Consider the following 26,643-nt stretch of genomic DNA (forward strand, 5'->3'; position numbering starts at 1 on the left):
ATGACAAAAAACATTCATTTATTGTGTTTTCATTATCATTTCTCTAAGGGTCCATCATTAGCATACGATAATTTGAATAGCATTTATCATTTTTTCTAAACAAAGGTTAACTAAGCTGAACCAAAGTTCAAAGTGTTCACCCAATATAATATATTTACTTAAAGGAGCATGGTCACGATTTTGGTCAAAAATTATTTTTCCGATTTAAATGTTTACAATGCCTAATTGATGTATTTTTAATATGCAACCAAAATTTGAGTGTCATTTATTGAATTATGAGCGAGTTACATAGTTTACAATTCTTTGCTATGTAAACAAGGCGTTTGTTTACATTTTGAACGTTGAAGTAAAAATTCCAGTTTTAGACCTAAAATGAATGTGTTAAACGTTAGGAACTGTATCTTTATGCTTAAAATGAATAAAATAATAGACAAATCAGCTTGAAAAAGATTTTAATTGGTATATTGAACCTATGTAAACAAAAATGGGGCACGAGCCTTGTTTACATGACCAAGAATTGTGAGCCCTGTATCTTGCATATAACTTTACGACTGAATCTCAAATTTCATTTGATCATTTGAAATACATTTCTTAATAATTATAAAAAATAAAATCAGAAAAATAAAATTTGACATAAATCGTGACCATGCCCCTACAAGGAACCCGGATATTTGTACCTTGAGTACTTTGGTTTCTTCAAAAGCCATTCTGCATTTTTAAGTGTTCATCATTTGAGACTATTACTAAAGACATGTCAATGGCAAAAAAAAATGCCAATTATATGAAGCACGCAATAAAAACAAACCACTTATTTTGGGTTTCGTGTCGAGTAAGTGATCTTAATTAGTACTGTTTTTATTTTTGCTAAGACATATCGGTTACAAATTGTTGAAAATTCAATTTCTTATTTTCATGACTTTCAAATTATTTATTTATCAGAGTGAACACTCAGAAGTGTTGTTGTCTATAATGAGCTTAATTTTGAAATCATGCTTAATTGTTTTTTAATTATAAATTAAAATGCCGTTTGGTGTGAGACATGCGCAGTAGGGTTATGCGCACTAGTGTGCAATTTTATCCGGTGTGACCACGATCAACCTCAGTGGTAACAAGTAATTTATTGAAAAGATCCATAAACCAATGCTTAGTGTTAAACATGATGTAGCAGGATGCGAGAGGGTTCTTTACGCTGCAGAATACCACAGCACACTTTGCTTATTATTTCATGAATAGTATGATGCCTCGTTTCAATTTCATACTTTTTCGTTGTTTCGTTGTTCAGATTATCATTTTATGTGAATTTTCTGTACGGACACAGAATACGTATTTTCGATCATCAACCTATGTACAAGTTCCTGAAGCAGACGACAGGGAACCAACAGAGGGAATTCTACAAGACCGCGTGAGTGTCGTTAGTTTAGAAGGATGTGGTGTGTCGTGCTTGTCCAACGATCAGTGCTTTTCGTTTTTCCATAACCCAACACAAGAAAGGTGTATCTTATCATCATTTATATATAACTCGTCATTTCGTGTGACATTGGGATTTTCACAGTTTATCACAAAAGGTATTAACATGTAACTAAATCCAATGTAACAATTGCTGTAAACGTTCTATAAATGTTTGAAAGTCCCGCATTAAGTACATGTATTTTTGCTTTAATCGAGTCTTTCGGATTGCTCTGAATTCTTTAAAAATCAATTTGTTTAGACCAGTTAATATTAATGAAATGTTGAGTAGACAAAAAAACATCAGTCAAACAACGTACTCTGAAATTCGATTATATTTTGTTTCATTTTTTCAATAGAACTGTATCAAATATCCACATGTATCTCCCTCTTACATGTTTCCAGTATTTTACTTACAGCTTAACTGCCATATATTTGCAATAGAAAAAGTTAACACTCGTTCTCTTTCCTTCATGTATTTTTGAAACATAAGAATGATTGATAATGCTACATTACCAACAACATCCCAATGATACGTTTATCAAGGATAGTGACAACGCAAGGTATTATTATAACTCTGTTTTTATTCAGAGTGCATTCATTCAAAAGCTGGATGGGAATACATCGGAAATCGCCGCACTACAAAATATGGACTAGAGTGCCAACGATGGGACCAGCAGAGTCCTCACAACCATGGTTACCAAAGCCTGGGGAACCAGGAGAACTTCTGTAGAAATCTAGACAAGGATAGAGAAGAAGAGGCTGGTCCCTGGTGTTTCACCGTGGACCCCGGCACACGGTGGCAGTCATGTGGTATTCCTCTCTGCTGTAAGTGTTTACAGCATATTGTTAGCGTTTACATTTGGGAGGACAATTTCGAACTTTTAAAGAAATTTTTTGGTTGGGGAAATTTAATTGGAAGATATTTTTTTTCTTTATTTTCAACGACTGGTTTTTATAGTCCTTAATCCACGAACTCCACGAATTATACTAGTATGACTTTATTTTATGGTTGTCAGCACTTACAGGTAGAGAAAAGAACACAAGAAAGAACATTTTAAACAAAAATTCATTTTAATTAACGAAAAAGAACCTAATTATCTCTACCTTATACTTTTTATTTAATTTCTTGCAAGACCTTTTACTTTAAGATTAAGCAATCATACATTTACCATCCATATTTTCTAGGGGTCATCTCAAAGTTTCATTTTTTACTTTCCTTTTATTGGAATTGGTTAAAAACGCACCTTTTTCTGACTCCTCCACCTTTTTCTGCTTCTTTTTTTAAGACCACTAAAAAATATTTACGCGTCAAAAATATCTTTTTAAATTTTTTTCATGAATGTTCCAGTTTGTTTAAAATTAGATACTGAAATGCGACGAGCTTCGTTGTTCGATGATCGTGTTAACAGATGACTAGATCTGAAGCATTACTTAGAAAGTCGCAGGCAAATGAGACAGTGTCGGAAGACACTAGGGATATAGGGATATGAACATTTTAAAAGCAATCATGGTAATGATTTTCATTAATATGGTAGAGCAAACAATTAAGGCATTCGAGAACCAATTTTATAAATTGTCCAAATCACGTAATGTATTGAATTTGATCTCTCTCTCTCTCTCTCTCTCTCTCTCTCTCTCTCTCTCTCCGCTATTTGCGAAACAATTATTTAATTCAACGTCTAGAAAATCATGACGGCCAAAACATAGAGAATGTACATAAATTTGAATTTGATTCTCTGTATCTGCTCATACTATGCGCGGATCTAGAGGGAGTCGGGGGTCCGGACACCCCCCCCCCCCCCACCATCCAGGAATATTGAAATTTCTTAAAATCTATATTATGATAGTTAACGCACCGAAAATATGCATTGAACCCCCCCCCCCTCCCCACCCCATCCTCCGGCAAACATTAAATGATACCTCGAACCCCTCCCCCCCCTCCAGGAAATTTTTATTGCATCCGCGCATGCATATCAATGGTTTTTTTTCTTTCGGTGTTTTGGTTAGTTTATTTATTGTCTAGAAATAACAATAAAGATCTTCAGATTTGCATCTCCATTTTCTTCCCTTCTCATTTAAGATGATTTTTCAAGAAACTGCAAGAAAACGGCAAACGGAGTGGATTATTATGGGAGAACCAATGTGACCAAATCAGGGAGTCCCTGCAATTACTGGGCGGATACCTCCCAAAAAAACCACACCTACACGTTTCTGGAGGACCAGTTCAACTACTGTAGAAACCCATTTGGTGATGAGAGTGACCCTTGGTGTTATTTTGGTACATCCTGGGATCACTGTGACATACCCATGTGTAATTGATAAATAAAACTGTTTCTCGTAATTAACATCTAATGTTTATCCGTAAAGAGGAAAAATAAATTAGCTGAGGGGATTGTTCTTTAACATCGAAATATTCGCTACGTCTTGACTTTATGCATAGTTCAATATATTATTAAAGTCAAGACAATTTCTTTACCTAAAAACAATTTGTATTTGCTATAAGTTCATCTTCATCAAAATATGATTATTATGATAAGAGAATACCTCCACGGAGAGAACTGTAACTATATATATATATATATATATATATATATATATATATATATATATATATATATATATATATATATATATATATATATATATATATATATATATATAGTTGAACTATAGTTGATATTTCGTACTCTGATATCTCGAATACAATGGATATGTCGAAGTGATTTTCAAGTCCTAACCACTTTTTTAAGTTACTGTAGTTTACCCACAATATCTCGAATATCTCGAAGTTTTTAAATAGTTCCATCCATTTCGAGATAACGAAGTTTGACTGTGTATATATTCTGAGACGGGTATTTAGTTTTGAAGTAAATCGTGTAACTGGTTTTCAGTTTTAAGTAAACATTAAGAGCCTATCTATCGATGAAATATCGCTCTCTCTCTCTCTCTCTCTCTCTCTCTCTCTCTCTCTCTCTCTCTCTCTCTATAACATTTGATTTGACGAAGACAAAAAAGAGAGATTTGTATATAGTTTCATTAAATACAAATGTACATGTGTATTTGGTATTATTTGAAAGAGGGACAAATAGGTTTTCTTCATACTGCATACAGTATTTTTTACCCAAAATTCTTAAAATGATCCATTAAGTTCATATTTATTTCCAGTGGGTTTTCAATTCATTGCTGCTTTTCTGTCTATTTTCCAATTTGACATGAAATTTTAAACAAGAAATAAACATTGGTGAGTTACGTTCGTTGATCATTATATAAACCTCTGCATTTTTTTGCAATTTTATTCCTTATATTATGAAAGTATTTTTTTAAAAAAACCTTGTTAGAATTCGTAGGTACCACAGCAGCATAATTGGACATACCATGAAGTTTGATGTGCAACCTGACAAGAATGAAAAACAAATTATGCTTAAGACGAATTAAAAATAGATTTTTTTTCCTTAGTACAATTTAAGCGTGCCTATTTCACCTTTTCATGAACACTGCTACAAGATTCAGATTCTCTCACTTCCTCATCATTTGCAATCAAATATCCATTTCTGTCTTGATTTGCTGGTCGAATTTCCCCATTGTTTTTCTGAAATAAGATCAAAAGGTAACATTTTGAATAAAACAAGTAATTGTCATGTTGAAAACTCAGACACTTACCTGATAATTTATTTTTCTTTGGCTCTGGGTATGAACCTGTCCTAAGGGAGGAGCCGATTCCCCATATCTGTGAGTCTCAAGGACGTTTTCTTCATTTCTGAAAGGGAAGACATGCAATCTGATGAGGAAAAAAGCACGGCGATATTAAAATGTACATAGCTATATCTATGAACTAGGCCAATGACATTTTCTAGGAACGTCGTGAAAATGTCTAAGTTTTTTTCAGAGCTTTCATATTTAGGATCAAGCTTTAGGACATGACATGAAGATATGTACATTAAGATCATTGTCATGTTGTAAATTTTGAATTTACTGGGTAGGTGTAAATACAAAATTTACAACATGACAACAATTTACAACATGACATCACCCAAAGCTTGTTAATTTTCCTTTTTATGGTCTCTCGATACTGATCTGATTTCTCTACCTTAATATCGCTTTGAGTTCATAAATTACACGGTTAAATTTTTAACATTGAATGCTCCCGCAGCATAGGTTAAAATGTGCAAAAATTATTCGCCAGAAAAATTTTCTGATATACCATTAATAATATCATCCAGAAGATTCTAAATTTCCATACTCAAAAAAAGAAGAAGAAAAATCCGTGTTCTCTTCAAACTAATAATAAATAACTATGAATTTACAAAAGAAATTCATACCGGTCTGCTCGTAGGGCCATGTGCAAATTAAAATTAATTTTTATGCAAAGGAGTTTCGGTTTTCAACTGCTGCTCTTTGTGAGAAAGAAAACTTTTACCAAATAATTAACTTGCTTGTATTACAACAAGTTCAATTTTATGTGTACAGCGCATTTTTTTTTCTTTCTTTTGTTTTTCACTACATGTACATGTAAGTGATGGAACTCTATAAACGAAACGCCCATTTGGTTTTTGAAATACTGCTATATGTCAATTACTAAAACAAGTGAATCGGAAAACATTTGTAAATTTGTATGAAAATATGCAGTTCCATTTAATATGTAGCGAAAAACAAGAATAAATAATTTAAATACTCTATTTTGTGCAAAGATGTACATGTAGCTATGGTAGTCATCTAGAATTTAATACTACATGTAGTAAGCACTGAAAGTTTAGCTACATTTTCTAGGATCTTGCTCGTGAACGTGCAACTGAACTAAATTAATATAAGGTAATGCTTCGATGATTATGAATATTAAATATTTATTATGGCAATTTATTATTTACTGCCGACTACCCCGGATATTGAAAAAAATTAATGGAGGGGAAATTTTGAAGTACCATTTATTAAGTTCTGCTTCATTGCTAATGCCTGGTGAGATAAAGAGGGAAACCAACAACAAAAATGCCAATAATAGTGGGTGTACCATAAAAATAACATTATATATTAAAAGTTGTAAACGACAGACAAAACACCTTATTTTGCTTTGGACTGAAATGCCACAAAGTCATTGGTTATTTAAACGCTTTGCCTTGCTTTCTATATACGTTACTAACCCGACAAATTTCTGTAGACCGTCAATGTCTAACCTAATAAGTAATATTTTTGCAGTCATTTGTTTAGATTCGCAGAAATGAATTACAGGAAATGAATGAAATGAATTGAATACAATGAATTGACTCCGGGCTACTATTTTGAGATAAACTCTTATTTAAATATGACTGTATAAACATTATATACATGTAATGTATTATCAAATAAATTTATGAACGATAACATACACCAACATGTTTCAATTTGACAAACATTTCAGTACCTCATTGCAGTTCTGAATTGTTCTAACATCTTTGTAACACTTTCTTCAATCGAAGGGATCTAAAACATAATTTGAAAATAACATATTTAACATCATCTAAATGAATAACCTACGTTTACTCTTTTTGATTAAGAAATGAGGCTAGAAAAAAAAGTGTACCTCTCTTGTGATAATGGGTCGAGAAGGGGGTTTCTTTGTTTCGCTTAAAGGAAATATCTCCCTGTCCTGTCAAAGTCATAAAAAAAAGAAAAACACTTGTCAAAGAAACTGGTTTGGGGTGAGGTTTAATAACAAAGCAAGAGAAATAGAAAATATGAGAGAGAGAGAGAGAGAGAGAGAGAGAGAGAGAGAGAGAGAGAGAGAGAGAGAGAGAGAGAGAGAGAGAGTATGTACCACTGGATCAGTAAAAAAGTCCTTTATCTGCTTTAATCTTGCTGATCTGTCTTCATCTTCTGTAACTTTCTTTATCACATCCACTGTTGTAGGATTTTCATCCTAAATAGTGAGATTTTTAAAATAAGAAATGGAATTTCATTGTATTTTGACATCTACTCCAGTATGGAATCATTAGGAAGAAACATCTTGAAATTTGTTTTAGACTTGCCTTTTCTGCACTTGGGGTCTCTTTGATGAGAGAAGTAAGGGGCGAAGGACATACTGTGAATCCCTTTTGTTTACATGGTGTATTGTTATTTTCGTGACAATCCTGTGGGGAAAAACACATCAATAGTAATGATTAATAATTACACAAATTGTATTGATTAAATTGTCCTGAGAATACGGCAAACATATTGTGGCAAGTACTTACTCGTTGTAGGCTGAATGCAAAATTGTTCTTGGATTTCACAGTTTTTAATGTGTGTGTGGTGCTGCCAATCTCTATGATACTGTCGCTTAGTGAAGTCTAGAGGAGAAATGCAGTTACTTTATAAACAAAGAATAATTGGTTATGTTCTGGTTAAAAAGGCGGCACTACTTAAACGAATCGAGAGAGAGAGAGAGAGAGAGAGGAGAGAGAGAGAGAGAGAGAGAGAGAGAGAGAGAGATGAGAGAGAGAGAGAGAGAGAGAGAGAGAGAGAGAGATTATTCCTAATCGCATATTCATACTTAATCGGTGATATAATCGTTTAGTCAATTACCATCACCATGAAGGTAAAATATTTTCATTCTCACTTCCAAAATTTCGTACATGCTGACGTTACGTCTCGTAATCAAAGATAAAAAGGGACGATTAAAAAAATGGAATAAAATCAAAGTACTCTAATTACAGATATCCGATTTCATTTGATTTGTATGGAAAACGTTTTCATGAAATGGCATTATATAATAGACTAAATAGTCACATTGGGTCATTATAAATGAGTTAACTAAATTTAATATAAGTGTATTAATGCAAATTCATATTGAAATCGTAAATTTAATAATCGTTGGGAGCTAAATATTTAACATCTTCCAACTAAGATGAACTGTTGTACACGCTATTAAAAAATTTCCCGCAACAATTTGTACTCTCAGCTTGATAAAGGGATCTAAAATATTAGAATGGCCTACGCTATTAGTGTAAACAATGTATTCCAGCGTTGAGCAACTTTACATTGTGTAAACTCGATTTATTGAGAATGTTACAAAGAATTAGATTTAATATCATACTAGTGATGTTTAAATACATCATATCTTACACTGACAAACTGACGTGCTATACATTCATAATTCTTAAATTTGAATCAAATTTTTGTGCGAAGAGCGATTTCAACGGTTGTTCAGTCAACATCCGGTAAACCGTGCACCGTAGCTATAGCCTGGCTACTAGTTTTGCTTACGCAATGAGTCCGGCAAAAAATAAAGTTAGGCATTACCTTTATTTCGTAGCGCCCATCATCTCCTGAACCAAAACCATGACTATTTAGATCAGTTGATTCTCTAAATCGTTGACAAAAGGTAAATTCCCCAGTTCTACGGTTCAGATCACCGACCTATCAAATTAATAAATACAATTTGATGACCATTTAAGTTTTCTTTCTTTGTAATCATAATACTAGTAGATATCCAGCTTTTATGAACGGATTCGTTACCTTTCTAACAAACAGAGTGACTAATTCATATTCTTCCTTTATTCTTGCATTCAGCGAATGAATTGTCTGTAAATATGAAACAAAGATTTTTTTTCGTCTTTGAAAACTGCATCATTTAATGGCAAACAAAATAGGAGACAAATTATTACACAGGTTTAATATTACATATACATTTACAGAGACAAAATCTGCAAATTTCGCAATTCCGGAAATTATGCGCCAATATTTACCTTGTCCATTGTGTGCAAATTATGTGTAAAGGAAATTTATAATGAAAAAATATCTTCAATGTATTTCATGGCTATTTCGGAACTATTAGTGACGTCACAAAGGAAAAACGTCACAATGACACCACATATTAACGACAACGAAAGTGTAAAAGCGCGGTAAAAAAATAATACTAAGAGATTATTTTGATGTACAGCTTCAAATCGCCTAATTTTTAAAACTACTTCAATAGTATTCATTTAAGAAAATACCAGCAATTTAAAAAGTTCATAGGAATATGACGTTGGTTGGTCACGTGATCAAATCATGTGAAGCCCGAAAGGCTTTTCAGTAAATTTGATCACTTACCAACCAACCAACTTCATATCCCGGTGAACTTTTTAACATTGCTCTTTATTACTTATATTTACGTTTGAAAAAGACAAATGGTTCAAAACTGTTAAAATTATCGAGATTTTATGTTTACAATAATCCAAGCGATAAGCGCGTGCTATGATCATTATGACCTCATGAAAATGTTCATACAGAATTGAACGCTTTCGCTTTTCTATAGATTCATAAAAGGAACATATTTTGCAAATGTAAATATAAGTATTTGTATAATTATATATATTATAAAATCGCGTGACTCTCTCTCTCTCTCTCATATGAACATTCGATAATAAAAAACATTTTTTAATACAATAACGCTATTTTTTTATATCATCATAAACATATAAACAGAGGGTCCGTTACAAAAAATGATATACTGCACTGAATAGCTGCGAGGGACGTTATCATTAGGAACAAAGGATCGGAAAGTCAACCGCGATAGCCGATCGAAGGAATGATTTTTACTATTGTTGATCAGCTTAGCTAAATAGGCTACTAAGAAAACTAAATCCTGTATAAAACTCGATATATTCAGAATATCGTTTGTCTTATTCTACTCTCTGTCATTCGGAAACTCATATTTATAACGAGTTGCTCTTACATTTTATACACTCCTCTCCTTTTGGAGCATTACTTTTACGTACCAAAAAGATTACTTAAATCTTTTTATATTAAAATATAATAAAAGGTAAGAAAAAATAAAATATTTTTCAAAACGTCATATCAATGTAACATTGAACAAATTTAAGATTTTCCATTCATGACCTTTACAACTATCGAGACGAAAAATAATATGGCACTTTCTAACACTCCACAAACAGACTAGATCATAGCTCCTGCGGCCGATAATAAAAAATGTTGAATGGTTTTACTTTTACTCCAACAGTTTCCGTTTATTAAAGAACTCGGCTTTGTTTGTAAATGTATATTTTCTAAAATCTAAAGGACTATTTTCTCTCTCTCTCATATCTCACCTAAATTACGCCCCACCGCCTACCCCACTCACTCACCCTACTCTCTTTTTCACCACACTCCCTCAAACCACTCTTTCTCCCACCCCTCTCTTCTATATCTCCCATCCCTCTCTCCCTCTTCCTCACCTTTCTTACTCTCTCTCATTCAACCCACTCTCACCCTCTCTCTCTCCCTCTGCTCTCACACCTCTCTCCACACGCTCACTCACACCCCTATCCTCTTTTGTATCATTATTTTATAATATAGTATTGAAATATTTCCATACTCTCACCCCTCTCTTTCACCCCACTCTCTCACTCCACACTTTAACCCCTCTTTCTCTCACTCCACTCTCACCCCTTTCTCTCATTCACTCCATTCTCATCCCTCTCTATCACTACACTCTCCCTCCACTCTCTCGCCCCCTCTCTTTCTTTCTCTCTCGCTCCACTCTCTATCTCTCGCTCCACTCTCTATCTCTTTCGCTTCCTATTCTCGCCCACCTCTTTCTCACGCTCCACTCTTGCCCTCTTCTCTCTCCCTCCTCTCTCACTCAAGCCACTCTCACGCCACTCACCCTCTCTTCCCCTTAACTCTCACACTTATCTCCAAACGCCCACTCACACCCTTTTTCTCCATACTCCTACCCCTTCTTACTCCTCTCTCTAACATCACACTCTCACCCCTCTTTCTCACTCTCATCCCCCTCTCTCTCTCTCTCGCTCCACTCTCATCCCTCTCTTCACTCTCGCCCCCTCTCTCCACTCTCGCCCCCTCTCTCCACTCTCGTCCCCCTCTTTCTCTCTCTCTCGCTCCACTTTCTAGCTCCCTCTCTTGTGCTCCACTCTCGCCCCCTCTCTCTCTCGCTCCAATCTCGTCCCTCTCTCATTCTCCCTCCACTCTTGCCCCCTCTCTCTTGCTCCACTCTCGCCCTCTCTCGCTTTACGTTCGCCCCCTCTCTCCACTCTCGTCCCCCTCTTTCTCTCTCTCTCGCTCCAATCTCTCGCTCCCTCTCTTGTGCTCCACTCTCGCCCCTCTCTCTCTCTCGCTCCAATCTCGTCCCTCTCTCTTTCTCCCTCCACTCTTGCCCCCTCTCTCTTGCTCCACTATCGCCTTCTCTCTTCACATTCGCCCCCTCTCTCGCTCGACTCACCCCCTCTCTCTCTCGCTCGACTCACGCCCCTCTCTCTCTCGCTCCACTCACGCCCCCCTCTTTCTCTCTCGCTCCACTCACACCCCCTTTCTCTCTCGCTCCACTCTCGCCCCCTCTCTCTCTCCCGCCCCTCTCTCTCTCGCTCCACTCACGCCCCACTCTCTCTTTCTCGCCCCTCTCTCTCCCGCCCCTCTCTCTCTCTCGCTCCACTCTTGCCCCCTCTCTCTCTCGCTCCACTCTCTCTTGCCCTCTCTCTCTCTCTCTCTCGCCCCCTTTCTATCTCTCTCGCCCTTCTTTCTCTCGCTCTACTTACGCCCCTCTCTCTTGCTACACGCCACTCTCTGTCTTGCTCCACGCCCCTCTCTCTCTCTCGCTCTACTCACGCCCCTTCTTTCGCTCTACTCTCGCCACCTTTCTCTCTCTTTCGCCCCTTTCTCTCCCTCTCTCGCTCCACTCACGCCCCCTCTCTCTCGCTCCTCTCTCTCGCTCCACTCTCTCTCTCTCGCCCCTTTCTATCTCTCTCGGCCCTTTCTCTCTCTCGCTCTACTTACGCCCCTCTCTCTTGCTCCACGCCCCTCTCTCTCTCTACTCACGCCCCTCTCTCTCTCTCTTCACGCCCTCTCTCTCTACTCACGCCCCTCTCTCTCTCTCTACTCACGCACGCCCCTCTCTCTCTCTCTCTCTCTACTCACGCACGCCCCCCCTCTCTCTCTCTACTCACGCCCCTCTCTCTCTCTTTACTCACGCCCCCTCTCTCTCTTGCTCTACTCACGCACGCCCCCCTCTCTCTCTACTCACGCACGCCCCCCTCTCTCTCGCTCTACTCACGCCCCTCTCTCTCTCGCTTTACTCACGCCCCTCTCTCTCTCGCTTTACTCACGCCCCTCTCTCTAGCTCTACTCACGCCCCTCTCTCGCTCTACTCACGCCCCTCTCTCGCTCTACTCACGCCCCCCTCTCTCTCTCTCCAATCACGCCCCTCTCTATCTCTCTCCACTCTCTCTCTCACTCCACTCTCGCCCCATCTCTTTTTCGCCCCCTCTCGTCCCTTTCTCTCTCTTCCACTCCACTCGTCCCCTCTCTCGCTCCACTCTCGCCCCTTTCGATCCACTCTTGCACCCTCTCTCTCGCTCCACTCTCGCCCCCTTTCTTTCTCGCCCCCTCTGACTCCACTCTCGCCTCCTCTCTTACTCCACTATCTCACCTTTGAGTGAAAGATTTGAGTAGGAGTGGGGTTAAAGAGAGGGGTGAAAGAGTGTGGGAGAGGAATGGGGAGTGAAGGAGTGGGGTGCAAAATTGGGGTGAGATTAGGGACTAACGAGAGAGCAAGTGGGGTAAGAGAATATTCTGTTACCCATTCCCTCACTCTTTATTCTCGCTTATTTCTCACCCACTCTTGCTTATTCTTTCACCGTACCTTCCTCTGTATCACTCACTCTCTCGCACCTTATTTCTTTCTCTCTCTCTCTAACCCAATTATTTGAAGACTTAGATAAGAGAATTAGAGGGGAAGTGGTAAAAAAGTGAGAGAGGGGAAGAGTACTTCACTACCTCCTTTTTTCTCCACTCTCCCATGCTCTTTTCCTCTCTCAAAGACAACAACAAACCAGAACACTTTATTAATATAACTCCAAACGTGTAAATATCAAAGTCCAAAATAACTTTCATCATCAGAGTATGTACAGTGTTTTGTGATCACGATGGATTATTTCTTAACTCCATTGTGAATCATTTAATATAGGTGGGTCTGTCTGTCTGTCTATGCACATAAATTTATCCCGAAAAAGATTATTTCAATAAGTTGCACGTATTTCTCTGACGGAAGGTGTATATTTTTTACAGAATTCAAACGCATAAAAACTAAGACGTCTATTGATGCCTCGATGAATTCCAATACTGGTACAAGTAGTTGCGTTCCAAATCTCATGAACTAACTTCGTATTGACGAATTCTTTGTAATGGCTTGTACTGGTTTTCTTTATGTGCCACCGTAGGTTCTTGTGTCCGTTTCTTTACGGAAGCTACAATGGTAATAAACATAAATAATAAACAGGAATCTTGTTAAATTGTTAGTTAAATACTAATTCATGGCTATTTTTAAAAAATCAAATTCATTGGTCACTGTTACCAAGTGTATTTGGTTGTCATTTACTATATATAAAGTATATATATGACTTAAAGGCAAACCATTTAGGGAATTTATCTTACACAACACTTACAATCTTTTAGAATTGCAAAACAAATGATCATGTTTTTAAATTTCAGGGACAATGACTAAGTTCATGGTTCTTAACACAAACTTTTTTTATTGCATTAGCAAGCAATTAAACATAAAATCCTATACACATTCTAACTCAAAGTTGCCCCTACTTAAAGAAAGATAAAAAAAAAATAAATACATGAGACAACAAAAAATGTATACATATATATGCATACAGTTATACATATGACTGGAACCAATTTCGAACTCATTCTGTATATTCATAAGATCCACATCTTAAATTTGACTTGAATGTGTCCAACGGTTGTTGAGATAATGATCGGAAAATGTATATTCAATTTTTCAAAGTTCAAGAGGCACAACTCTGTCAAAATTCATCCAACCGAGAGCAAATTTAAACTCAGCCTGTATATTAATAAGATACATCCATATATTAAATTTGAGTTGAATGAGTGCAACGGTTGTTGAGATAATGAAAGGAAAGTGAATGATGACGGAATGACAATGATTGCACACACCGTTGCAGTTATGAGACAACATCTTTCAAAAAAATAATGATTCAATGCTTATATTTACGTTATTAAACATTTATAACCTTCCTGCAAATATGATTATGAATTATTTTTATAAAGCTCTGTCTTATTCAACGAGTAATGCGAAATTAACGGAAGAGCCATTGGAACAGCCGAATTATGCTGACAAAATTAGTGCACAGCGTTTTAAATTCTAATAACACAATTTTATTTCTCTTTCTTTAATTTCACGAATGAATAATTACTTTTGGTATACTAAGAAATTAATGAATTGAATTCATTTAACCCTCAAAACATATTTACATAAATGAAATAATAATCAGCGTAAGTATAATATCAGGTCGTGATCCGGTTTGAAATCGCGAGAAGAGTCAGTTCATGTTCTTCGAGAAATACTGAAGGAATACTGAATGTATTCATACGCACCAGATTTGGTGATTGGGTCTTCTGTGTTATGCGTAAATATGACTCAAATCAACCAATGCAATTTAATAGACGGAAAGAAAGTGAATGTAAATATATTTACTGTGAGCGAATTTAGGGAATACATAGAAGTTAAGATTTGACAAATGTTGAATAAATAAAATGAGTCACTTCGTTTCTTTAGTGGGCGATTTTAAATTTGATACTCGTTGCGAAGCACGACCTCTGGTGAGATAATGGGATAGAACTTTCCAGGACGGGGTAACCAAGAACGCGGATTGACTAATTAACGAAAAGTATAGGACATCATGCATCGCGGGCAGATACCTTGGATCGGACTTCGATTAATACAAATAGTTAAAAAAAATCGGAAAAATTAATGCGATTTTAGTCTTAATGGAAAAAACTTTCCAGAATGGGGTGCCCAGAAACGGGTTGACTATAATTGACATCATGGCGGAAAGTATAGGGGGCATGTTACCATCAAGCATATATTTTGAATCTGACAACTTTGGTTTAAAATATGCCTGCAAATGGATAATAATGCATAATCTAGCGTGTTTTAATTTCATACTTTTTTATACCACGACAGATTGATTGTAAACCTTAGACATTAATTTGTAAACATTAATGACATATAACCAGACTATTGTATTATACGTCTATATGGATAAATGATGTATGCATAAAACGCAAAATTTAATGGGAATCCCCCCCCTCCCCGTCAGATTGTTTATCAAAACAGTCTTTTATCAAAAATTCTTATTTGGGACAGTAATAGAAATTATATTGAAAATTGACCTAAAGAACCAAATTCAAAAAGAGAGGCACTAAATACCCATTCACTGGTTTGAAATAAATACAATTTAAAAAGAGGATTAAGGCCACGTACATGTACATATTATTCATTTCAGTTTAGATTGTTCATCCCTGCCCTCTCCTCTAAATATCTTGATTTCTAAATGTCTAAAGATTTCGATTTTAAGAATAAGATAAGGAAAAAATCGGACAAAGTATATACAAAAATGAACAAAAAATGGTTCGACATACTATGCAATTATATCATACATGTAATAATGAAATAATAGAGACAAGTGATCTCTAAAAAGAGTCTATTAACGAAAACCTATCCCTAAGAATTTAAGAAGGCTTAATGGTCTTAGCTATTCTTTAACTATAAAAATCTCATTGAAAAGAAGAGCTCTGTATAATCAATTCAAATTTCAAAATTGAAATATTTTGAATTCTTTTTTACTTAATGCTAATACAATAATGGCTTAAAATTTACAATCCAACAAGCTATTGAAAACTCTACCGGTATTCTGTAATTCGCTGTAAGGTAAATCTTTGAGAGAGTTAGCTCTCTTGGTTAACTTGTAACAATTATCTGTTATCCCTTTATCGTGCTTGTGCCAACTATTTCATCTTTTATATAAAAGCCAATGAAAACATCTAACATTTTTAACTATTTGAAAGAAAAAATGTCAAATACTGTGCTGCAGTGCTTTACATGATTGGAATAAATATACTCCAAAAGATACACACAAAAATATCAACAAATGCTAAAAATTTTAATTGAATGGATTTAGAGCTTTCAAATAAAGTAAAAACGTAAAGATTTAATGCAGGGAATGACAGCAAATCTTGATCAAAGAAGCTCGAGTTTACTACATGGACATGTTAAGTCTGTACCGGTGTTTTGTCTTTTCATTTCCATTGATAATTCGATTTTCGCAATTATCTTGGTGTCAAAATTAACTACAAGTATATTCATTTTTTTTTAAATCTGAAAAAAGTTATAGTTTTCCGATTTGAAATACCGTTGGAAAACTTAACAAAGTGTAAAGAAAGGGTTCAAACGAATTCCCGTACGAAAATGGTTTTCTTTCCGTCAATATCTAAATGTAAAAAGGGGTACATGTATGTTAGACAAAAATAATAAGGAATATTTTGCGTTATCGTGATTTCAGTTGTTCTTCACTGACATGTTTGGGTGTTTATTAAGAACATCGGTAAAATATGGTTGGAATAGTAGCCCAGGACATGTCTTAGTATAAATATTTTTTAAATAATATATACATGTACTTACAAAAGATAAGAGAACATTATGCAGGACTTTCATTTTGATGATGACGACGACAATGACGACGACGACGATGATGATGATGATGATAGAAAAGGTTGTATTCTTTCGTTCACCATTTTCATTTGCTGTAAAGACAGGATTCCCCTGGAGAAAAAAAATCGAAACAATTTTCACAAACAGAATGATTTTACACTTTCCCTATATAGATAGTACATGTATATTTACGTTAGTTCAAACAAACATTTAAACATTTAAACAATAAAATGCTGTCTTTGGTGATTCATGCGGCTATCATGGTAGAAAAAATACATTTTAAAACTTAAAAATACATGCAATTTTTTTCTGCAATGATCCTTACCTTCATAGCATTTTGTTGTTTTAAATAATGCCAAACAACCAATTATATATAAACATGTTTTACCTATTTTGCAACCAAGTTGTAAAAAGTGATTTGGAACACCCCAAATGAAAGAATGTTACAGATAGAAGAAATAGCCACTTTTTCTTAGTCTGAGATCATCATGATAATTTCGTGCAGTCCGTGATTTTTTTAGGCTGCTTATGGTTTCGACCGATCGATAAACTGGTTAGAACTGGATCGTGTTGATTTCAGCCCTGTCCATTTCTGCAGAGTGGATGTAAATCTCTTAGTCACCCGAAGTCAATGAAAGCGTGCAATTAATGTCACTGACAATTGTTCTTAGAAAAACAAATACAAATTAAATGTTTTCATTTATTTGTAATGCCTAACTGTACTCAAAGCAACTTACGAGTTGTTACAATTTTTGTTGAATCCGTCAAAATTTCGCGTAGCTATATGGAGTGTAATTAATAAAAGATTAAAAGTTTTATAAAATGCATTATTTAGTTTTTCTTATCATCCTTTACAACAAAAAGTGATTGAAAATACATTTTTATAGCTAATGCCATGTCTTTACACATACAATTAAAAAACATTTTCAGAATGACCCCCCCCCCCTCTAGGCTGATGCGCGCTAGCTGCAGGTCAGTCCAAAACCAGCGCAGTGTCCTTTCCGAAAGAACAGATATGATTAATAACAATATATGTGTGTCTTAATTAAAGATAAATGTTTTTTTTTTTATTTTTTTGTGTAGAATTTCATTAGAGACATTATTTAGCCAATTAGTGTGTTTGATATGTAGTGTAGAATATTTTTTATTGATCTCATATTTTACTCAGGTTTACCATTATCAGCAATGCACATTTTAATTTTGATTTTTTTCTCCATTATATAAAATACATACAAGACTTTAATGTCGGCATATCTAACAAATATTGTTACAGAGTTTTTGAACAAAGTCAGATGGTTCAAAGTAAATAGCTTATTTTTGTCAAATTACTTATCTAAACATTATCTGTAAAACATGCGGTGTAACAATGTCACAAAAATGTATAATTATGTAATTGATTAATCCGAAGACCTAAGAAATTTACATATGGGTGCTTCAATGTTTGTAATTGTTATTACGGTGTCTTTTTATCTTTTTACCTGGTGTCAAAAACAAGATGTGCTCAGGTGTCAACAGATTTTTCTTTGTCAAGGGATTATCTACGTTAACTCAATTATTTCTTTATGGCCAGTGTCCGTCGATAAGGTCACGTGGGTTAATTTTTTAATTACCAAAATTGTTCCGAACAAAGAATCTAATTTTTGATTGGTCGAAATAGATCAGGGAAGCCCAGGTCTCCGATTGAGATAGCGTGCCCTACCTCGGCAGGGCTCTACATTAACTTTTTTTCCTACTTGTCCATTCGGACAAGTGACCAAAACATTTACTTGTCCGAACTTCAACTTCACTTGTCCGAAAAATTTTCAATATTAAAGATCAAATATTGTCAACTTGAGAACTACAGTACTCTATTACTAAAATAAAATCATTTATTGATTAATACTCTAGCTATAATTAATAACCTGACTTTTTAAATGGAAACTTAAAGTGTCTTTCCTATAATTATGTACATGTATTTGTTCTATATAACATTAAACATGATTTGTCAGCTGTAGCTTTGTCATGGCAAATTACAAGACATCTTAAATTTAGCATCACGTTTAAAAATACATGTAACTGTTATATTGATTTCTCAGCTGTTTTTTAAACTAAACATGGAATGTCATCATAGTCTATCAATGATGAATGAAACCTAAAATAAGTTACATTTCTTTCCATAATCCTTTATCTTTGCTACCTTTTCTTCCTTTCTTTTTCTTAACATATGTGTTTGGTACTTTGTAAGAACTAAGATCCACACCTTGAAAGTTGTTTGAAATTAGTGAACTTCAATCCCGATCAAGAGTAACTCAATTGCATTGCAATTTGATGTCGGGATCGAAATTCAAAATAACTAATCGATAAACTTATAACGAGACTACAGATAAACTTATCACAAAACTTTCTTTTCTTTTTTAAATGTTGGAGACTTCTTACTATAAAAAATGCACTTGTCCAGTCGGACAAGTGGCCAGCATTATTCACTTGTCCGCATATTTTTTTAACTGGTACCGGACAAGCGGACAAGCGTTAATGTCGAGCCCTGCTCGGCCATTCTAATCGGAGACCTGCATCATTAAAGTTGTTCAGTTAATTAATCAAGGCTTCCCTGTATCTGATTTCAGGTAAATTATGGTTTACGTTCATTTTTGTTAAATTCATTCATGCAAAGTTCAAATATTTTTCATTTTCTTTATTTTAATGAAATATAAAGTATTTCTTATTATTTTTAATGTTTAAATGCACTTTTTAAGAAATTTGAGCTTTCATCAGAGTTAAAGTTTTTATATTTGACCTTGTTTATTTTCATTAAGCCAGTTTTGATATTTTTCTACTTTTAAATGTTAAGTTAGTGGAAAAAGGTTTTTGGCTTGATTATTCATTTTGTTGATTAGTTAAATTTATTTTTAACAAGTTTCATAACTGACACCAGGCGGCATAAGCGTTTTTATATTCTCTTTATAAAACCGGAAATGGTTATTCCGTTTTGGTTTTTCATTTTACTATTTCTTTAAACAATGCCGCGTGAAACGTCTACATCGTAAGTTTTATTTGTTATACTTATTTGATTTTTATCTCAAGGAAGAAACGGGTAAAATTATACATGCTTTTATCAATGGTTTATCGTTGTAAAGTTTTATTTATCAAATCACTTGTTTACCTTATTTACTTCTATACGTTCGAATTTCCTCAGCATTTGTTTACTTTAACAACTATTTAGAAATGTGTAATTGTTTAGATTTTTTTATACAGAGTGAGTATTTTTATATTGTTTGATCACTCTGATAGTCACCAGCGTTAGGTAGTGTCCTTTCCGATATATGTTATTTTATCAAATAAAACATACAACATGACTAAAGTAGTCATGTTGTATGTTTTATTTGATAAAATAAAATATATCGGAAAGGACAGTAGGATAGGGCACCTACATTTGTAATGCTTAAAGCAGTTAGAAATATTTTTTTATTGTGCCTGGTGACTATTATGTTGTTTGCATTCTAATCGGAGACCTGCATCATTAAAGTTGTTCAGTTAATTAATCAAGGCTTCCCTGTATCTGATTTCAGAGTCGCTAGTCCCAAACCTTTTGGACCGGATTTAGTGACTAAGGGTCCTCCACTGCCAAGCGAGTTGCTATTCCCCGTACTTATAGTGTCGCAAAGTCATAACATCAATAACATCTTAAACACGACGCGACAGCAGTTTTTTATGTGCCGTAAATTGCGGATTTTTACTACTCAGTATGGGAGGCACTGTAGCTCCAAGGTCGTCCATCCGAATTTTTCAGACCGGGAGCTACAGACCTGCAGCTAGATGCGCGCATGATTGAAGAAATAATAATATTTTCTCATTAAATGTATATTTACCATTTTGCCTTGATTTTAGGTTTAAAGTTAGGTTACGGTTTAACATACATACCTGCATGTCTTCAATTAATGGAACTACTGCAGCAAAATGCAGTTGCATATGCAATACATATTACCATTCACAACTTCCCAAATTCACGAAAATCCTAATCCGGGGGGGGGGGAGGGGGGTATGTCCGTTAATTTCCTTCCTTTGTCTTCAATTTTTACATGCTCCCAAATAAATTAATGGGGAGGGGGCAACTCCATAGTAAATATTTTTTTTCACTCTACAGAATGGGTCATAAACAATTCAAACTGTTAGTACTTCTAGTAGACTAAGATGAATATTTGAAAATTGTATGCATTTATTCCACTGTAGTACATAAAGGCGAACTTCTTGGTCAAAAAACAAAATGACTTATTAGATAAAGCTGTCTAAAAACAAATTCATTTCACAAACTCTTATTATGATTTAAACAATATTTTTGATTATACGGTTTATATTTATATTCTTTATTTGCACAAGACATACATCTTATGGCATAAGTTAATTTATTACATATAAATAATAGCAATATTGAAATAATGGTATTGTACATGTACATGTAAAGTACATTGACAATGTATATAAAATAAAATTTTACTAACAGGCGAAAAAACCAGAGAAATTTTTCTTAATTATCATGAATATTGAAAGCTAGATGGACATACTTCCTCAAATTACATAGTTCTTTAAAATTTTGAACACTTAATAATTGTATAAATTTGTATACAGAAGGTTTTTTATATCAATTGTTTTTTACAAATATGCTTGATTTAAAAGAATATATATCTTTTATATAGGGCACTTTGTACAAAGTTTGTGAATAAAATCATATTAGAAATACATAAATTTGCAACGACCCGTGCACATAATATTTATTAAAATTTGAACAAATAACATTAATCTAATATAAGGTACGGCATATAGAAACTGTAAATGTTTGCAAGTAATCAACCCCAATGCCCGGGGGTCCAATTATATAACAATGAACAGTTAGGAAGGAGGGGGGGGGGGGGGGGAGTTTACATGTCGAACCCAACAAGTTTATGTCATCCGACACCAATGATATACAATGAAATTCTTTTATCACCGAATTTTGATATAAAGTAAGTAGAATTTATCATCTGATTTTTCATCATTTTGTGGATGTAATGTTTTTCTTCTTCTTGAAAGTAAACAAAATGAAACAAAAACATAAGTTTAACTTTAATGATTTAACAAATAGCAATTGCAAGTAATTGATAATTAATTTTGGATCATCGTGCATTTATACTGTTGATATTGAGAACGTGCGAAAAAAGATTAGAAGTAAATTAATTCAATAAAATCATTAAACCTTTAATTCCATGCTATTTTAATCGCCGTCACGTTTTAATTTCGTGCAATTGGGGTCATGCAAAATGAATAATTATTGATTTAAATGATGTATTTAGATAATCTTTTAAATCAAATTAATTAGAATTCTACCAATGATAATGCATTCACGGATCCTGATTTTTTTTGGCGGAGGGTGTGGAATTCGAAAGGATAATTTTGCCCCCCCCCCCGCCCCACAGCCAGGGGGATGGGGTTAAAGCCCATTTATTTTTGGTAATTTTACTTTTAAATTCAATAGGTATGAATTTTCCATGGGGATCATTAATCACGAATAACCATTCGCCCTACAAATAGATAATTATTTAGATGTATTTTTAATCACTGAATTATAGTACACGCGGATGGAGGGGGGGGGGGCTCCGAAGGACGATATAGTTTTCCAATTCCAAGGTTTTCGATCTCTTTGATCCCCTCTTTTTAGATCCACATATGTAATAAATAACTCTTGCATAAATATTTAAGCTCCCTGAATATTTGGAGATTTTACTTGTTTTGTACAAAGACAACACTGTCATATACCCGAACTTAAGTATCAGCTGCGTACAGACATTCATTTACTACATATTTTATATACATAGTTTTTGAAAGTGGAAGGGGGGGGGCTACCCTGAATCTTTACAAAGCAAACAAGAAATTCGCCAATCATCAAAATCTTAATTCCTAATGCTAAAGAGGGGAGGGGAGGGGAGGGTGTTAGTTCATAATTTCTTTAGAACCATTTTAAGAAGGCCTTGGACTTTCAATAGGATGTAACAATCGATTTCTTTCGTCAAAACAAGTTAAAATGACGCTTGGTTTCAAGCGAAATATACACCGATTGCGTAGCATTAGCTCAAAAGCCAGACAAAGCTTGTTGATTTCAAAGAGCCACGACTGAGTGGCTACAATGAAATAGGCATGCAGGCCTACGCCACATTTCTGTTTGACACAACTACCCAAAGTCCAAGCTCCAGTTAAAATGGTTTTATCTAAATATATTTTTAATCAAGGAAAAATTTCTGGCCTTGGGATCATGAAGCAATTTCAAACTTTAGTTAAACTTTCAGGCAGTTACAAAATGATTGTTTATCATAAAATGACGTTTATTATAAGTAATTAACAACGTTATATCAAGACACTTTTAATTGCATTTCAATTTTGTTCGTGTTTTTAATCAAGAAATATTAAGACAGTGTACGATTTTTAACTTAAGTCTGAAATTGCTTCATGATCCTGGAGTCTGTTCGGAAAGTGGGGATCGTCCCTCCCCATCTTTACTGAGTGCTACGTGCCTGATTATATAGAACTACTGCGATATCTAACGTAATTACTGGCAATATTTATAAAATTTCATTATTAGGGGAAGACTATCAAAGTTATTTAGAACTTGTATCTAATCCATTTGATTTAATCAATAAAATATATGTTCAATTCAAAATTCAACTACTGCCATGTACATGTACTTACTAGTTGAAGACCCGAGCTGCACTGAAGTTGTCTTCCCTCAACAGAGCATTCGTCGATTCCTCAGATTACCAAGCTATTTTCTGTTATTGTCAGTTTCAGCACAGGCGGGGAAAAGAATAAGGTTTTTTTTTCTACAATTAATGTAAAATAAAGGCAATGATAATAAAAGAAGTTTTTTTTATGAAAACATTCATGGTCATGATAGCCGCAGTTGCATGCGCGGATCTAGAGAAGGATTTCGGGGATGGGGTGGGGATCTGAATCCCCCCTTTCTGGGAAATTTCAAACCTTTTACATTAGCGTAGATAGAAAAGTCACTGAATATAAACACGTAAACCTTTGATCTTCCCAGTAAACAAAATAATGCCTCCCTCCCCCTTCCCTCCTTGATTTTTTTCATCAGCACATGAGCTGTTAGGAGTTAAACTTAAATGAATTTAGATAATCACTTCTATTTCATAAATTCAAGGATAAATAAAAGATAACAACGTTTTCATTGCAATTGTTGAAAAGTGTTAAACGCAAAAATAAATCACCAATGAGACATAAAATAGCGAGCATATATACATGTAGCGAATTCGTATTTGAATTTCTACGTGTAATAGGGTGCATTTTATGATAATTACATTCATGCATATTATTCATATTTCATCATCATCATCATCCTATATTCCATATTTTACATGTACATATTTAGAAACAGACTACTATCCCTATAACTCCCTGTCTTTTATGCATCTGTCAAGTAATCATTACTTAATTACCTTTTCTAGTGGTTTCTAATATTTTATACCCCTAAGTCATTTCACCTGTATGGTCACTTACATACATGTGGACAGGATCAGGTGGTTTACTTAGCCAATAGTATGTTTTTATGATTTTTCCCGCTTTAACTGAGTAGCCTTTGTGACAGACCAAGGCTAGGATTCTTATCAGTAAGACCTAATTTCTCTTTAAGAGACGATTTAACTTATTTATTTATTTCATCAACATATTTGAAGCAGTCATTTATATTAGAGACTACCATTGTCAGAGTAATCTGCAGGATTGTGCATGAAACCTTGTTCCATAAACAGGGTTTAAATCCTTTAATCCTATCCATGTATCCGAATAAATGATCGAAGAACCCTTAAGTGGACTTGTTTAATTCTTTGGGACAACCCACTATCACATACGTACCTTTTGAATTGTACCAGGATTAAAAAGGAAGACAAATTTTCAGGCGGGAATCTGTTCTTGTAGATCGCCATGATTTTTGAACGTCCGCTGTCCTCGAAGACTGCTCAGAACAATGCGCGGTCCTTGCTCTTGGTCACGTGGGCAGTGAGGTCGACCGTGCAGTGAGCGATCATCATGGATACACTTGTCGGGCAATCAAATCAACAGAGTCAATAGATCGTGTCAATCTCTCTTTGTTTACTTTATTTTTGAAATAACAAATAATATGGGTCCATAAAATTTCTCACTTATGTGTGGTGCTTTCAAAGTAGGATACATTTGCAATTGTAAAATTTTGGAATACAGTTGTCAGCGACCTCATGAATAACATGGCTCATTAATTTTCATTTTATAAAAAATATAAAGATTTTGATCCATCCAAATGTTTTCATTCCTCTTGTGTTAAATTAATATTGTGTATAGATGGTATCCATGGATTTGTGGTCTCGTGTTTGGTATAGTATTATACAGATGAATGTACAAATGTAAATGATTCCACATAACTTGTTATCATTTCCGTAAGTATCACCCCCCCCCCCCTCCCCAAATGATATGATTCTTTTATACACACATAACACACATAAAAAGGATAACGTTCAGTTTTCCGGAACACCATAAAATTTGGAGTACAAGATTTGACATCTAAGACATTTTATAAAAAGCGTAATTGTATCAAAACCGTAGGATAGAACTTAAAGGTGTCTGTATTGAGCAGGTAATAAATTGTTGTAATAATTTATAAATTGTTGTAATAATTTATTGATCTCCGTTACATGTAGTAAAAAGGAATAAAAGCTGCATGTTAAATGTTACCAACACTGCATTTTATTTCAAGTGATATTGTAATGTATATATATTTTTTTAAACATCACCTTAAATTTAAAAACTATAACAGCTACTCCTGTTTCCGTAGATTAAAAAAGACAAACAAACAAACAAAAACCAACCCCCCCCCCCCAAAAAAAAAGAAAAAAAAAAGCAACAAACATGTAAACCTATATCATTCTTCAAGGGGTTGGTGACGGTATTTTTTTTAAATAACATATTCGGCTTCCTTAAGAATAATCGACACCCCGTGACTACTACTTTTTATGACAGAACGCCACTACATGGCGGTTTTAGCGCATTGTAAAACAATTTATACCACCAAAATTTGTTGTCGAACTCTGTGGCGCAGTGGGTGTTTTTCCCAGGTGTGTGGAAGACCGGCCTTAAGATTTTCAAAGAATGTAAGTAAATAAGTAAATAATTTATTATAGTGACGTGTATATAGCATGATTACAAAATTCATTTTACAAATATAACATCAATACACCCGGCCCAGTGGACCTAATATGTTTTACGGTGCTACCGTTCTGGCGAGCGCAGCAAGAAGTACACATACTGTACCTTGCATCATTGTCAACTTATAGTTTTATTTAGATATCAACGAACGTCAAAGAATTTTTGAGAGAATATTGCTCTACAATAAGTATGCCAAAGGTACTAATTTTAATGGTTATGATACATACAGCGCAACCCCCTACCCAGAGAGAGAGAGAGAGAGAGAGAGAGAGAGCGCGAGCCCGGTACCTGTTTGTAGGTGTGTAATTTCCCACTTTTATATTTAATGGTCTGACTATATGCAATATCTACATAATTTTTTTACCTGTTTATTTTTTCATTTTATTCCTTTTTATTTAGTTCAAAATGTCCTATTGTTTATTTCCTCTCTACTCATATACTTACCTGCCTACTGTACATGCATGCACAAGTACATATGTACTTTAAAAATGGATCGATATGACAGTAAAGTGTCGCTCTTGCTAGTATAT

The 26,643-nt window shown here is 34.7% G+C and overlaps 2 protein-coding genes, 1 long non-coding RNA gene and 1 other non-coding gene across 4 annotated transcripts; 1 reads left to right on the forward strand and 3 right to left on the reverse strand.

Annotated features, from left to right (window-relative positions):
* The first annotated feature begins 1,125 nt into the window (after positions 1 to 1,125).
* On the forward strand, positions 1,126 to 3,985 carry LOC105338713 (uncharacterized). Its single transcript, XR_010714729.1, has 3 exons — positions 1,126 to 1,565; positions 2,038 to 2,274; positions 3,530 to 3,985. It is a non-coding gene; the product is annotated as an uncharacterized protein (transcript).
* Positions 3,986 to 4,591: 606 nt separating this feature from the next.
* Positions 4,592 to 7,335, reverse strand: LOC105338724 (uncharacterized). Its single transcript, XM_066087822.1, has 7 exons — positions 7,238 to 7,335; positions 7,004 to 7,069; positions 6,845 to 6,903; positions 5,110 to 5,206; positions 4,931 to 5,038; positions 4,822 to 4,843; positions 4,592 to 4,659 (listed from the first exon to the last, which is right to left on the reverse strand). Exons 3-7 carry the CDS (start codon positions 6,871 to 6,873, stop codon positions 4,622 to 4,624), a joined length of 294 nt encoding a protein of 97 aa, XP_065943894.1. The 5' UTR covers positions 6,874 to 6,903; positions 7,004 to 7,069; positions 7,238 to 7,335; the 3' UTR covers positions 4,592 to 4,621.
* A 20-nt stretch (positions 7,336 to 7,355) lies between these two features.
* On the reverse strand, positions 7,356 to 9,279 carry LOC136276164 (uncharacterized). Its single transcript, XM_066087281.1, has 5 exons — positions 9,147 to 9,279; positions 8,917 to 8,982; positions 8,701 to 8,817; positions 7,653 to 7,748; positions 7,356 to 7,550 (listed from the first exon to the last, which is right to left on the reverse strand). The coding sequence occupies exons 1-5, from the start codon at positions 9,153 to 9,155 to the stop codon at positions 7,356 to 7,358; spliced, it is 483 nt and encodes a 160-aa protein (XP_065943353.1). The 5' UTR covers positions 9,156 to 9,279.
* Positions 9,280 to 13,233: 3,954 nt separating this feature from the next.
* Positions 13,234 to 23,736, reverse strand: LOC117689015 (uncharacterized). The gene is made up of 3 exons (XR_010714927.1): positions 23,612 to 23,736; positions 16,889 to 17,029; positions 13,234 to 13,643 (listed from the first exon to the last, which is right to left on the reverse strand). It is a non-coding gene; the product is annotated as an uncharacterized lncRNA (long non-coding RNA).
* Between the last annotated feature and the right edge of the window lie 2,907 nt (positions 23,737 to 26,643).

This window comes from Magallana gigas, chromosome 6 (genome assembly GCF_963853765.1).
Source record: "Magallana gigas chromosome 6, xbMagGiga1.1, whole genome shotgun sequence".
Taxonomy (NCBI): Eukaryota; Metazoa; Mollusca; class Bivalvia; order Ostreida; family Ostreidae; genus Magallana; species Magallana gigas.